Here is a 13,903-nt window from a genome sequence, read left to right as displayed (position 1 = left end):
ATTATAAAATTACCTTCATTTGAGGAAGAGTTACCAAATATCTTGGTTCATTCTTTCTTTGAGTAGTATAGGCAGCATAATGTATGTCTTTTATTTTTTACTTGTTTCAGCCATTGAACTGTAACTATGCTAAGGCACCACCTTGAAGGGTTTAGTCCAACATATCCACCTAAATACTTATTATTTTTAAGCTTAGTACTTATTCTATTGATTTCCTTTGCCAAACCGCTAAGTTGTGTGAATGTGAACAAACTAACACTGCTTGTCATGTGGTGGTGGAAGACGAACATAAAAGCACACATATACTTCTGTATATATAGATATATATATATGGACACATACATACACACACACATGTATGTGTGCATGTTTGTATGTGTGTGTTTGTGTGAGTGTATGTGTGTGCATGTGTCTGAGTCCATCCCATTAGTCTTTATTCTCGTAGATTGAACACAATACATTTTAAATATTATTCTTATTTCTTAAACACATGGACGATGCCTATGTTGACATTTCAAAGAAACCTGATACTATGTATCTAAACAATCCTCTAATAAAATTACAATAATTAAAGAACAAGTTCATCTTTTCGTGTAATTTTAGTTTCTGTCAGAGGCTGTGAACATACTGGGGTGGGGTAGGACTGCTGGCTTGTTTTCGACTCATTTTTCAGCTCTGTCACTGCAATCAGTTCTGGTGAAGTTAGCAAAAAATTTGCTCATTCTTCCTATGCGTAAAATATATGTTTTAATTACATGTGTATGCAGATACTTAAATACAACATGGAAAATATTAGAATTCTACACAAAATTTGCAACATTATTTACCCACATTGATTATCCAGCCAACAAATATTCCTTGTAGGCCTTAGATGTACAAGTCAACCAAGCAAAGATATAATTCACATTAAATTGACTCAAGCAAGATTAATTTCAATTAATTTCACTCAGGCAAGAGGCATAAAGTACGGAAGATATTTGCAATGGTGAATATGTCACATTATAATCAGTTGTTCACAGATAGCTTCAGCTTGAAAGTAATTATGCAAAATACCTTATTTCTCAAGCCATACTTTGGAATGGCTTTTTATGGTAACATGATCAATTTTAAATAACAACTAAACTTTTGACTGGCAGAAATAGTATAATTAATAAAATAGTATAATTAATAAACTTGGCATTAATTAATTTAGGTCTAAACCTTTCTAACTCAAAGCATATAAGAGAAAATTTTATTTTGTGAACCACCCTGTATGCACTTTTATATAATTGCTCTAATAAGATTAGCAGTTTGATTATGGAATAAAATTTTGAATGCCAATTTACTGAAGAACTTTTCCTCCAAACACAAATTCTGAAATGACATTTTACCAGAATTACTCTTGTTTCCTTTAGTTCATAGAAAATGAATTTATTAGACAATTCTTTTTTTTTTTCCCAACATATCAATGAGAGGATAAAGAATTCCTGCTCTACATTCAGCTTGGTTGGAATTCAAGTATTTATTTGTTTCTAAATATATGTGTGTATATATGGAATATACAATATGCTTTCCAATATTTTTAGTTACTTTCTGTGCAATATCAATATATTTAAATCATCCCCTCCAAACAATAAATATACCTATTTTATGTAATTTCTTGAAGCTGTGGAAGATCAATATGCTGAAATGAGTCATCCCAGATATCTATGCATGAAAAAGCTAGGTACGTATTATCACTATTGTTAATACAAAACGTAATCTTAGAACAAAAATAGAAAGCTAACAATCATGAAAAATGTCACTCTTGAACTTTTGTCTGTTAATATATGCATACATGCATGTATGTGTGTGAAAATGTTTAAGTCTATTTCATTAGTATTTCTTATGACAGTGTCAGCACAGTACTAACATAATTTAAATGTTATTTCTAGCAATGCTATTTACTCTTTACACACACACACACACACACATAGGCTAGTTGAGTTAGAGTTTAAGATAACCGTTTAAGGGATGGAAGTATCCATTACACTTCTGGTATATTACCTATATTTAACTTTGGACATACATGAGCAAACATATTATGTTCATAAGTTATAGGTAAAGACAAGGATAAACATGGGTTTATCAAGAATCAAAATTTAAGTAAACGGAAAATGGAGAAGTATTGATTAACAACAATTGACTTATTTCAATTATTATTTATTAATTCAATGCACATAGACTGCATCCAATCTAATAGCTTTTTCTGCCTCCAATGTCATATGGTGTTGCCATTGATATTCAAAATATGTAAAAAATATCAATCATATTTGGTAATCAAACTGATCTGAAACAAGGAGCTTCATCATAGTGAAGAATAAATAGAGAAGAACAAAGGTAAAGTTGAATATGGTTGTAATCATAGCATTTTGCTTGTGTGCTTCCTTTGGCCGTTAAGTAAAGGGCTACAACCATATTCAACTTTACCCTTGTTCTTCTCGATGCTCTTCTTCTCTATTTATTTTCACTCTAATGAAGTTTCTTGTTTGGGATAGGTTTTATTACCAAATATGATTAATATTTTAACATATTTTGAATATTAATGGCGATCCCATATAACATTGGAAGTAGAAACATCTGTTAGATGGGATGCAGTCTATTTGCATTGAATTAATAAATAATAATTGTTGTTAATCAGTACTTCTCCATTTTCTGTTTTCTTTACACACACACACACACACATATATACATACATATATATATATATATATATATATATATATATATATATATATATATATATATATGTATGTATGCATAGTTATGTATATATGTGTTTGTGTATGTGTGAGTTTGTCTAGTTGGTCTGTATTCTCGTAGTTTCAGTACAATACAAAATATTTTAAATATTATTTATAGCCATGAATTATAATCATTATTTTTTAAAAACATGGATGATGCTATATTAACATTTCAAAGAAACCTGATGTAGTGTATTTTTTTTTTTTTTTCTCTTTTACTTGTTTCAGTCATTTGACTGCGGCCATGCTGGAGCATCGCCTTTTAGTCGAGCAACTCGACCCCGGGACTTATTCTTTTTATAAGCCCAGTACTTATTCTATCAGTCTCTTTTTGCCGAACCGCTAAGTGACAGGGACGTAAACACACCAGCATCGGTTGTCAAACAATGCTAGGGGGACAAACACAGACACACAAACACACATATATACATATATATACATATATACGACAGGCTTCTTTCAGTTTCCGTCTACCAAATCCACTCACAAGGCATTGGTCGGCCCGGGGCTATAGCAGAAGACACTTGCCCAAGATGCCACGCAGTGGGACTGAACCCGGAACCATGTGGTTGGTTAGCAAGCTACTTACCACACAGCCACTCCTGTATATAAGCAATTCTTTAAAAAAAGCTTTGTACTGACTTTAATGGTTTCCTTTTCCAAACTGTTAATTTCCACGGATATGAACAAACCCAACAAGAATGTGTGTGTCTTTGTGTTCAGATCCCACCACCACTTGTTGGTTTGTTCACATCTGTGGAACTTAACAGTTTGGAAAAGAAACCATTAAAGTCAGTACAAAGCTATATATATATATATATACATATATATGTACATTCATACATACATACATTTATCCAGACAGATGATACAAAAAGGGACAAGAAAAAACAAAGATGACTCATTTGAAGTTTTCTTTTATCAGTCAAGATCTAGATTATCTTTGCAGTTTCAGCTGGTTATACTCGAAACTGCTCCAATTTGGCCTGCCCTAGGGAAAATCTAAGCTAAGAGCACTAAATTCCTTGGAAGCAAGCAGCAAATATATACAAAAACAAGGACAGAAAAAAATGGAGAAATGGTACACAATTACAAATGCAAACAACAGGACATTAACAACAGGTGTCTTTCAACTAAGAATGAATTAAATTAAGCTGGTGTGTGTGGAAGTGAAGCCTTATGGCAGGGACATAAGAGATGACAGACCTGAGAAGGAATATAGATGTTGCACAGATGGTAGTTGAACCAAGAAAGAAAGGTCAGGCTTGGCTGAACACTGGTCACGTGGAGGCAGAGGGATAGAAGAATTAGGGAGAGATGAAAAGAAAAGAAAAGGGACAGAGTGAAATGAAAGAGGAGGGAAGATGAGAAGGAAGGGAAGGCCGGGAAATATGAGAGAGGGGGAGCAAAAGAAAGGAGAGTGGAAAGAATGAAGTGTGAAGAGGCTGAAGAGAGTCATACAAAATTTATATATATATATATATATATATATATATATATATACGTACACCTTGGTTTCTTATATATATATATATATAAGAAACCAAGGTGTATGTATGCTGCTATATGTATATAAAAAAGAATACAAGAAATGGGACAAGAATGCACAGGTGACAACAAGACATCCAGACAGTTAGATGATACAAAAAGGGACAAGAAAAAACAAAGATGAATCATTTGAATCATTCTTTTTTACATATATATAGTGGCGTATGTACACTTTGGTCTCTTATATATATATTTTGTACGACTCTCTTATTCTTTTATTCTTTCTTTCTTTCAGCCCTTCACACTTACTTCATTCTTTCTACTCTTCTTTCTTTCGCTCCCCCTTTCTCAAATTTCCTGGCCTTCTCTTTGTTCTCACCTTCCCTCCTATTTCACTTCACTCTGTCCCTTTTCTTTTTTTCTCGTCCCTCCTTAATTCTTCTATCCCTCTGCCTCTAACTCTCTCCTCTCCTTCCATGTGACCGATGCTCAGCCAAGCCTGACTTTTCTTTCTTGGATCAACGACCATCCATACAACATCTATATTCCTTCCCATGCCTGTCAACTCTTATGTCCTCTTATGTCACTTTCACACACACCAGCTTAATTTAATTCGTCCTTAGTTCAAAAACACCTGTTGTTAATGTCCTGTTGTTTGCATTTGTATTTGTGTACCATTTCTCCGTTTTTTTCTGTCTTTGTTTTTGTATACATTTGGTGCTTTCTTCCAAGGAATCTAGTGCTCTTAGCTTAGATTTTCCTTGGGGCTGGCCGAATTGGACCAGTCTCAAGTATAACCAGCCAAAACTGCAAAGATAATCTGGATCTTGACTGATGAAAGAAAATGTAGAATGACCCGTCCTTGTTTTTTCTTGTCCCTTTTTGTATCATCTAACTCTCTGGATGCCTTGTGGTCACCTGTTGAGTTATTATCCCATTCTTTGTATTCTTTTTTTATATACATATAGTGGTGCACGTACACTTTGGTCTTATATATATATATATATATATATATATATATATATATATACACGTGTGTATGTATGACAAGTTTCCTTCAGTTTCACTGTACCAAATCCACTCTCAAAGCCCAGAGCTATACTAGAATAGTGCTCTTAGCTTAGATTTCCCTTGGGGCTGGCCAGATTGGAGCAGTCTTCAGTATAACCAGCTGAAACTGTCTAGATGTCTTATTGCCATGCACAGTAGGACTGAACTCAGAACCAGGTGTTTGGAGAGTAAACTTCTTACTGCACCAGAAAACCTTTGAAAATGTTAAAATTTCATAACATGTACAAGAGACTTCTTGTAGACATTCCTAATTAACTTTGATATTTTACCTTTTTTTGAGCCTTACACTTAATAATGCAGTTTATAAGTATATATGCTGTAAGTTTTATTTATACAGATAAACCAAATAATTATATAATTAATATTGAATACAAATGTATTTCTGTAAACTTATTTGTGAATAGCTTCTCTTAATGGTAACATGCCCTCCTTTAAATATCAATAAGATATTGATGTGACAGAAATAGTACAATACTGTACTAATATTGACAGAATGAAATTTAGTGTCAGTATATTCTGAGATTATATCACAATGAAGTAAATATTGTCCAATCAGTACTACTTTTACATAATTATTAGCATCTTGCTCATAGAATAGAATTTTGAGTGCTATTTACTGAGGAACCCTCTTTCCAGACATTCATATTGAAATGGCATATTAACCCAAATTACTCTTTGTTTCCTCTTGTTTATTCCAAATAGATTTATTAGGCAATACATAATAAATTTATCAGGCAATACATTTCAGTAAAAATATAATTATGCCAATTTTTTAAATGTATTTTTTTGAAGCTGTGGAAGTACAATATGGTGAAGTAAGTGAGCACATTTATATAGAAATGAAAAAACGAGGTAAGTACAAATGATACTCTTAGCAGACATCATGATCCTAGAAATTATCTTCAATGAACTATAAAGCTAACTATTATGAAATATACTATTCTCTAAATTTATCTGTTATTATGTGTGTATACGTGTGTGTGTGTGTATATATATATATATATATATATATATATATATATATATCAAATGAGGGAGTGGTGTTTCCACATAGGAAAACGATGTAGGAAAATGTGTTGTTGAAAATGCACTTAAATTTCAAAAGGTCGTAAATGTTTAAAATACATTTATTTACATATATACCAAACTAGTTTCAACAATATTTTTTGTTTCATCATCATCATCATCATTGTTTAACGTCCGTTTTCCGCGCTAGCATGGGTTGGACGGTTCGACCGGGGTCTGGGAAGCCAGGGGCCGCTCCAGGCTCCAGTCTGATTTGGCAGAGTTTCTACGGCTGGATGCCCTTCCTAACGCCAACCACTCCGTGAGTGGATTGGGTGCTTTTTACGTGCCACCTGCACAGGGGCCGGGGGGTCCGGCATTGGTCGCGATCGGTTCGAGCTTTTAACGTGTCAGCGGCACGGGGGCAACTGGGTCCGGGGTACTTTGGGGATCCGGGGTACTTTGAATGGGTAGGGGGTATGTGGAATTGCTGCAGAAAGCAGCCCGGGTCTTTGCAGTCACAGCATATCTCCAGAGATCTCGGTCTTTCGCCATTGCCTCAGTGAGGCCCAATGCTCTGAGGTCATGCTTGACTACCTCATCCCATGTCTTCCTGGGTCTACCTCTCCCCCTGATACCTTCAACTGTTTGGGAGTGGCACTTCTTCACACATCTCTCTTCATCCATCCGCAGCACATGACCACACCATCGCAAGCGTCGCTCTTGCACACCACATCTGATGCTTCTTATATCCAGCATTTCTCTTAGGATGCTTACACTCTGTCTTGCGTGCACACTGACACTACACATCCAGCGGATCATGCTAGCTTCATTTCTTTCAAGTCTACGCATGTCCTCTGCAGTCACTGCCCATGTTTCATTACCGTGAAGCATGGCAGTTCGCACACATGCATCATACAATCTACCTTTCGCTCTGAGGGAGAGACCTTTTGTTGCCAGTAGGGGTAGGTGTAAAATTAGAAAAACATCGTTATAAGTTTCAATGTTGATAAATTATCATGTTCAAAACAGAAGGTGTAAGTTTGAAATTATAACTGTATATTAATTTGTTAGAATGTACAAGGTTCATTAATTTTAGTGGTGGTCGACAAGTTATACTGTGAAAAACAAGTATGAGAATTACAATAGTAAAACAAGGGAAATTTGGTTTATGGTTTATCAGATCTTCTTTAAACAGTCACTTTCGCTTGTAATGGTATGTTTAGGGAAAGATGTATTTATAATTTTTTTCTGTGAGCAGATCTGATTTTGATTTGTTAAAAAATTGATGACGTTTTTTGTCCCTGGTCAAGCTTGTCATTCTGCTTGGTTGGTTTCCATGTGGATACGGTTATAAGTCGTTCTGGTTGGATGGTTCTCATAAAGGGTCTTTTCGTTGTATTCACTGGAGTTCGGTTTTGATTGGTTTGGAATTATGTGACATCAGCAACTGGTGCTTGTGAAATTTCATTGGACTGGAGGTGGGTGATGTCAGCATCTTGTGTTTGTGTGGTGATTTGGAGCTGCAATTTCAAAACCCTGGTTTATTGTTTTTTGTGTTGAACTTGGGTGCTTTTTCTTCTTTCTAAAGGATATTTAGCTTTGATTTATATTTTTTAATCAGTATGTTTTCCTTATTTAAACAGAATTGGGTTGAAGTGTTTCCAGTGCATTGATAGAGAGGGAAGATTTGGTATTTAGGGTTTTTGTCTACGGGTCTGGTTAATGGGAGTTTTCCAAGTGGTGAGGTCCCAGATTTGTTGTCTGTACACCGTAAGTCTATCCCTCAAAGTTAAGCTTCTTTGACCATTTTAGTCTCCACCACAACCTCCACATTTAAGAACATAGATTAAATTCTTTAAAGCACAGGTGAAGTCATGTTTTATTGTAAAAGTTAGACTTGACTTAAATTTGTATGTTGAACCTTCTAAGGGAAAGGTGCAAATTCCGCAGTTAGGGCGGTTGCATTTTTTGACTTGTGGCGTTGTATTTTTGATGGGTAAATTGGTGCTGGTGAGTAATTTTTTTAGTGATAGTGGTTGTCTCTTACTTTTAATAATCCTATGTGTTTCTAGTGCCTTTTTCATTCGTGGGTCCTTCTTAAAGATGGGTATGTTTTGGTGGATGATGTTATATGCTTCCTGGTCCTTGGATTGTGTGCTGATATGTAAGATAGAGTTTTAAGTGTGTCATGGTGTTTTCTTGTTTTCCATAACTCTTAGATGTCTATCATTTTTGCATGTTCTATTCCATTTTTGATTAGACTCATCAGGTATTTTCTATCTAGTAATGAGGTTTTAAGTTCTTGGAGTCGCTTTTTTCAGGTTTCGGGATTTGATACAGGGTGGCAAGAGGAGAATAGAAGATATTGTTTTGAGTTTGTTGGTTTGAAGAAGATGTCGGTTTCAATCTCAGTATCTCTCTTTATTATTAAGATATCCAGGAAGAGTAGTTGTTGGTGGTTGTATTCCATAGTGAGTTGGATATTGTGGTTAATGCTGTTGATTAAGTCATCTAGGTAGTGTTTCCAGTTGGTAAGTAAGTATTTTTGGAAATTTCCCCAAATTTTAATCTAGTGTGTTCATATATTTGGACTTCCAAGTTTGCTATGACAAGGTTGGCAAAATAAGCGCTACCCTCGTTCCCATCGCCATGCCCAATTTTTCTTCTATAAGTGTTATCATTGAAATTGAAAAAGTTGTTCTCTAGAATGAACCTTATTCCTTCAACGATGAATTCTTTTCTGATTCTGTCAGGAATGTCATTTGGGAAGTTTTCCAGCCAGTATTGTATGGCTATTATTCCGTATTTGTGAGGAATCGAGGTGTAGAGGTTTATTACATCGAATGAAACTAGGAGGGAGTCTTTGCTGGTTTTGTTCAGGAGATGGTTTAAAAAGTCCAGATCATCCCGTATAAAGCTCAGTATATGTTGGAGAATAGGTTTGAAGAGTACGTCACAAGAGGGACCAGCCACAATTGGTCTCATTTTGAGATCTCTCAGGTGTGGAATATTTATGACTTTAGAGGTTGACTTGTTACAGGCTTCATTTATGGCCTTACTTTTGTGGATTTTGGGAAGTCCATAGAAGTTACTGGTTTTGCAGTCAAATCTAATCAAGTAGTCTGTCTCCTTTTGTGTTAAACCTTGTTGGAATTGTTGGATAAGGTAAACAGTTTGGTCATTATCTTGGATTGACTGTAGTTGTTGATTTTTTTCATAGTAGGTATTGTCTTGAAGGAGGGTTAGGGTAGTATTTATGTATTTTTGTGAGTCCATGATAACTACAGAGCTCCCTGTAAACAACATGAAATACATAAACAAATTAGTTAAATATGCAAACAAGAGAAAAATGGAAAAGAGTACAAGTAATACACAGAACGACCCTTCATCAGTTATTGACTGTCTATCCACTCCTCATTTCGGGCAAACAATGATGATATGAGTCTTCAAAGACAGTTGCTCCCATAAATACCAAAATAAAGTTTGGATTTATGGAGAATCAAAGTTGGAAACAGAAACAGGATAGTGTAGACATACAAGGAAAGCAAACATGGAGGATTGTTAGACAAGAACAAGAGGAAAATAGTGAACACTGAGAGGAATATTTTCTTTGAAGAGAGAAAAGATATATATATGTATGTATCTATATACACACACATATATATACATATATATATATGTATATGATGGAAGTTAAAACTTGAAATTGTTAAAATTCCATTGCATATATACAATATACTTCTTGCAGACATTCAAATGAAACACTGATATTTTACCCTCTTATTAATCCTTACCCTTATTAATGCATTTAATAAGCATATGTTTTGTAAGCTTTATTTATACAAATAAGCCAAATAATTGTATGACTAATATTCAATTCAGTAAATATTTGCCTGTGCATGAGACACAAAGTATTGAAGAGATTTGCAATTGTGAATGTTATCAGCTGTTGTTGTTGAGTATCCAAAATCACTTCTGCTTATGGATAACTCTAGCAAGAAAGTAATCTTGGGAAGACTCTTATTGCTGGAAACATATTTGAGAATGATTTCTCATAATGGTAACATTACCATCTTTAAATATCTGTAAAATGTTGAAGTGACAGAAATAGTACAATGCTGTTCTAAATATTAGTAGAATCGAATTTAATCTTAATACAGTCTGTGATCAAATCCTATTGAAGTAAATTTTGTTCAGTTAGCTCTTCAATAAGCACTACATTTATATTATTAGCATTTTACTTGTAGAATTCAATTTTTGTGCCACTTTACTGAGGAAGCCTCTTCTCAAACATTAATTTTAAATGACATATTAACCAAAATTACTCTTTGTTTCCTCTTGTTCATACCAAAAAGTATTTATTAGACTATACTTTTCTTTTTCAAATATGTGAATGAGAGGATGATGAAAATATACTGAACATGGACTTTGATTGGATTTAAATATTACTTGTTTCGAAATATATGTTTCTATATAATAAATAATTAATAAGGGTGAGAGAAGTAGATACTAATTTAATAGTATATCTATTCTACACCAAGTGGCCTAGTGCTCCGAGAAACCTGGATTATTATAATATTTTATAATATATTATAATATTTTTACAAAATAAATATAAGTTTCTCGGAGCACTAGGCCACTTGGTGTAGAATAGATATACTATTAAATTAGTATCTAATTCTCTCACCCTTATTAATTAATTATAATTATGCTGCATTTATTTCTAAATGCTGTATTTGTTTTCCGTGAAAATTTGGCGCGCTGTTAGTTGGGGCATTTGAATTATAACGTCGGATGTAATCAATTGAACCACACGCGTATTTATCGTTATGGTAAAATCTGGCGTGTGATTGAGTGGATTTCATCCAGATAGTTTTGGCTGAGGAGCTACAAGTGGATTTTTTTGTAAGTAATATTACATTTAATTCATTAATAGCGAAACAATTGTCCCAAAATAATCTGTATTTTTGTTATTTTTTATTTGCCCTGTCCGTGTGAGCTAACAATCGTACTGACTTTCATGGGAAACATGTATTTTTGTGGTTGAAACCTTTTGGATTAACTGGTGCTAGAGTGAGCCATATAGTGACCACTCTCTTATATTTATTTTGTAAAAATATTATAATATATTATAAAATATTATAATAATCCAGGTTTCTCGGAGCACTAGGCCACTTGGTGTAGAATAGATATACTATTAAATTAGTATCTAATTCTCTCACCCTTATTAATTAATTATAATTATGCTGCATTTATTTCTAAATGCTGTATTTGTTTTCCGTGAAAATTTGGCGCGCTGTTAGTTGGGGCATTTGAATTATAACGTCGGATGTAATCAATTGAACCACACGCGTATTTATCGTTATGGTAAAATCTGGCGTGTGATTGAGTGGATTTCATCCAGATAGTTTTGGCTGAGGAGCTACAAGTGGATTTTTTTGTAAGTAATATTACATTTAATTCATTAATAGCGAAACAATTGTCCCAAAATAATCTGTATTTTTGTTATTTTTTATTTGCCCTGTCCGTGTGAGCTAACAATCGTACTGACTTTCATGGGAAACATGTATTTTTGTGGTTGAAACCTTTTGGATTAACTGGTGCTAGAGTGAGCCATATAGTGACCACTCTCTTATATTTATTTTGTAAAAATATTATAATATATTATAAAATATTATAATAATCCAGGTTTCTCGGAGCACTAGGCCACTTGGTGTAGAATAGATATACTATTAAATTAGTATCTAATTCTCTCACCCTTATTAATTAATTATAATTATGCTGCATTTATTTCTAAATGCTGTATTTGTTTTCCGTGAAAATTTGGCGCGCTGTTAGTTGGGGCATTTGAATTATAACGTCGGATGTAATCAATTGAACCACACGCGTATTTATCGTTATGGTAAAATCTGGCGTGTGATTGAGTGGATTTCATCCAGATAGTTTTGGCTGAGGAGCTACAAGTGGATTTTTTTGTAAGTAATATTACATTTAATTCATTAATAGCGAAACAATTGTCCCAAAATAATCTGTATTTTTGTTATTTTTTATTTGCCCTGTCCGTGTGAGCTAACAATCGTACTGACTTTCATGGGAAACATGTATTTTTGTGGTTGAAACCTTTTGGATTAACTGGTGCTAGAGTGAGCCATATAGTGACCACTCTCTTATATTTATTTTGTAAAAATATTATAATATATTATAAAATATTATAATAATCCAGGTTTCTCGGAGCACTAGGCCACTTGGTGTAGAATAGATATACTATTAAATTAGTATCTAATTCTCTCACCCTTATTAATTAATTATAATTATGCTGCATTTATTTCTAAATGCTGTATTTGTTTTCCGTGAAAATTTGGCGCGCTGTTAGTTGGGGCATTTGAATTATAACGTCGGATGTAATCAATTGAACCACACGCGTATTTATCGTTATGGTAAAATCTGGCGTGTGATTGAGTGGATTTCATCCAGATAGTTTTGGCTGAGGAGCTACAAGTGGATTTTTTTGTAAGTAATATTACATTTAATTCATTAATAGCGAAACAATTGTCCCAAAATAATCTGTATTTTTGTTATTTTTTATTTGCCCTGTCCGTGTGAGCTAACAATCGTACTGACTTTCATGGGAAACATGTATTTTTGTGGTTGAAACCTTTTGGATTAACTGGTGCTAGAGTGAGCCATATAGTGACCACTCTCTTATATTTATTTTGTTTCTATATAATATATATATAGTATATATTTCAAGGATATACATCCACACTAGGGATTAATTAATTCAAGAATATCATATCCTCATTAGGGATTAATAAATCAAAAATTTCACTGGTTTAATCTCCATTGCTTTAGAAGATAGTTTCTATGCTGTGCTATGGATTATTATAGATAAAGTTAATAATATAAGAAAATGGAGAGTTTTAGATGTATATTTAATTTATTTGCATAATAGTTTGTTTTTAAGGTATAAATACAAATAAATTCAATAGAAGACTCAAAACAAAACCTACATATGTTTCAATTCTAGCTCCTCGGTAATGCCTTACTCAAACATTTGGGTTAAATCCAATGTTAAGAATTTAAGTTGTAAGAGGTAGAATCTCTTCAGCGTTTTGTTTTAATAATAACGAAGTTTACATCTCGCTTATAGGAATTCTAATTCATAACTATCATGAAATATGTCACCCTCTAACTTTTATCTGTTAATATGTGTATATGAGTGAGTTTGAGTCTATATCATTAGTGTTTATTATGGTAGTATCAGCACAATACTAACATAATATAAATGTTATTAATAGCCATGCTATTTGTTCTTTTTTTAATTTATTAAAGACATGGATGTTGATTACGTTAATGTTCCAAAGAATCCTGGAGGTAAGTATATAAGCAATTTAACAGAAATTACATTCATTAGAGCAAGAGTTAGCAAATATTTTAGTTTTTTCTTTCTATGAGTAGAATATGCAGCTTAATATATATGTATGACAGAAATTAAAATTTGAAAATGTTAAAATTCATTGCATATACAATAAACTTTTTATGAACATTTATATGTAACTCTGATATTTTACCCT

General features: G+C 33.4%; 1 protein-coding gene across 1 annotated transcript in view; it reads left to right on the top strand.

Annotated features, from left to right (window-relative positions):
• LOC115212116 overlaps positions 1-13,903 on the top strand; it is a 798,722-nt gene that overhangs the window by 770,397 nt on the left and 14,422 nt on the right. The window contains exons 37-39 of the mRNA XM_036503334.1: positions 1,646-1,705; positions 6,114-6,173; positions 13,662-13,703. Of these exons, the coding sequence (XP_036359227.1) occupies positions 1,646-1,705; positions 6,114-6,173; positions 13,662-13,703 (162 nt within the window). The remainder of the gene's footprint in view (positions 1-1,645; positions 1,706-6,113; positions 6,174-13,661; positions 13,704-13,903) is intronic.

Source organism: Octopus sinensis, linkage group LG5, assembly GCF_006345805.1.
Source record: "Octopus sinensis linkage group LG5, ASM634580v1, whole genome shotgun sequence".
NCBI lineage: Eukaryota > Metazoa > Mollusca > Cephalopoda > Octopoda > Octopodidae > Octopus > Octopus sinensis.
This window is presented reverse-complemented; position numbering and strand designations above follow the sequence as displayed.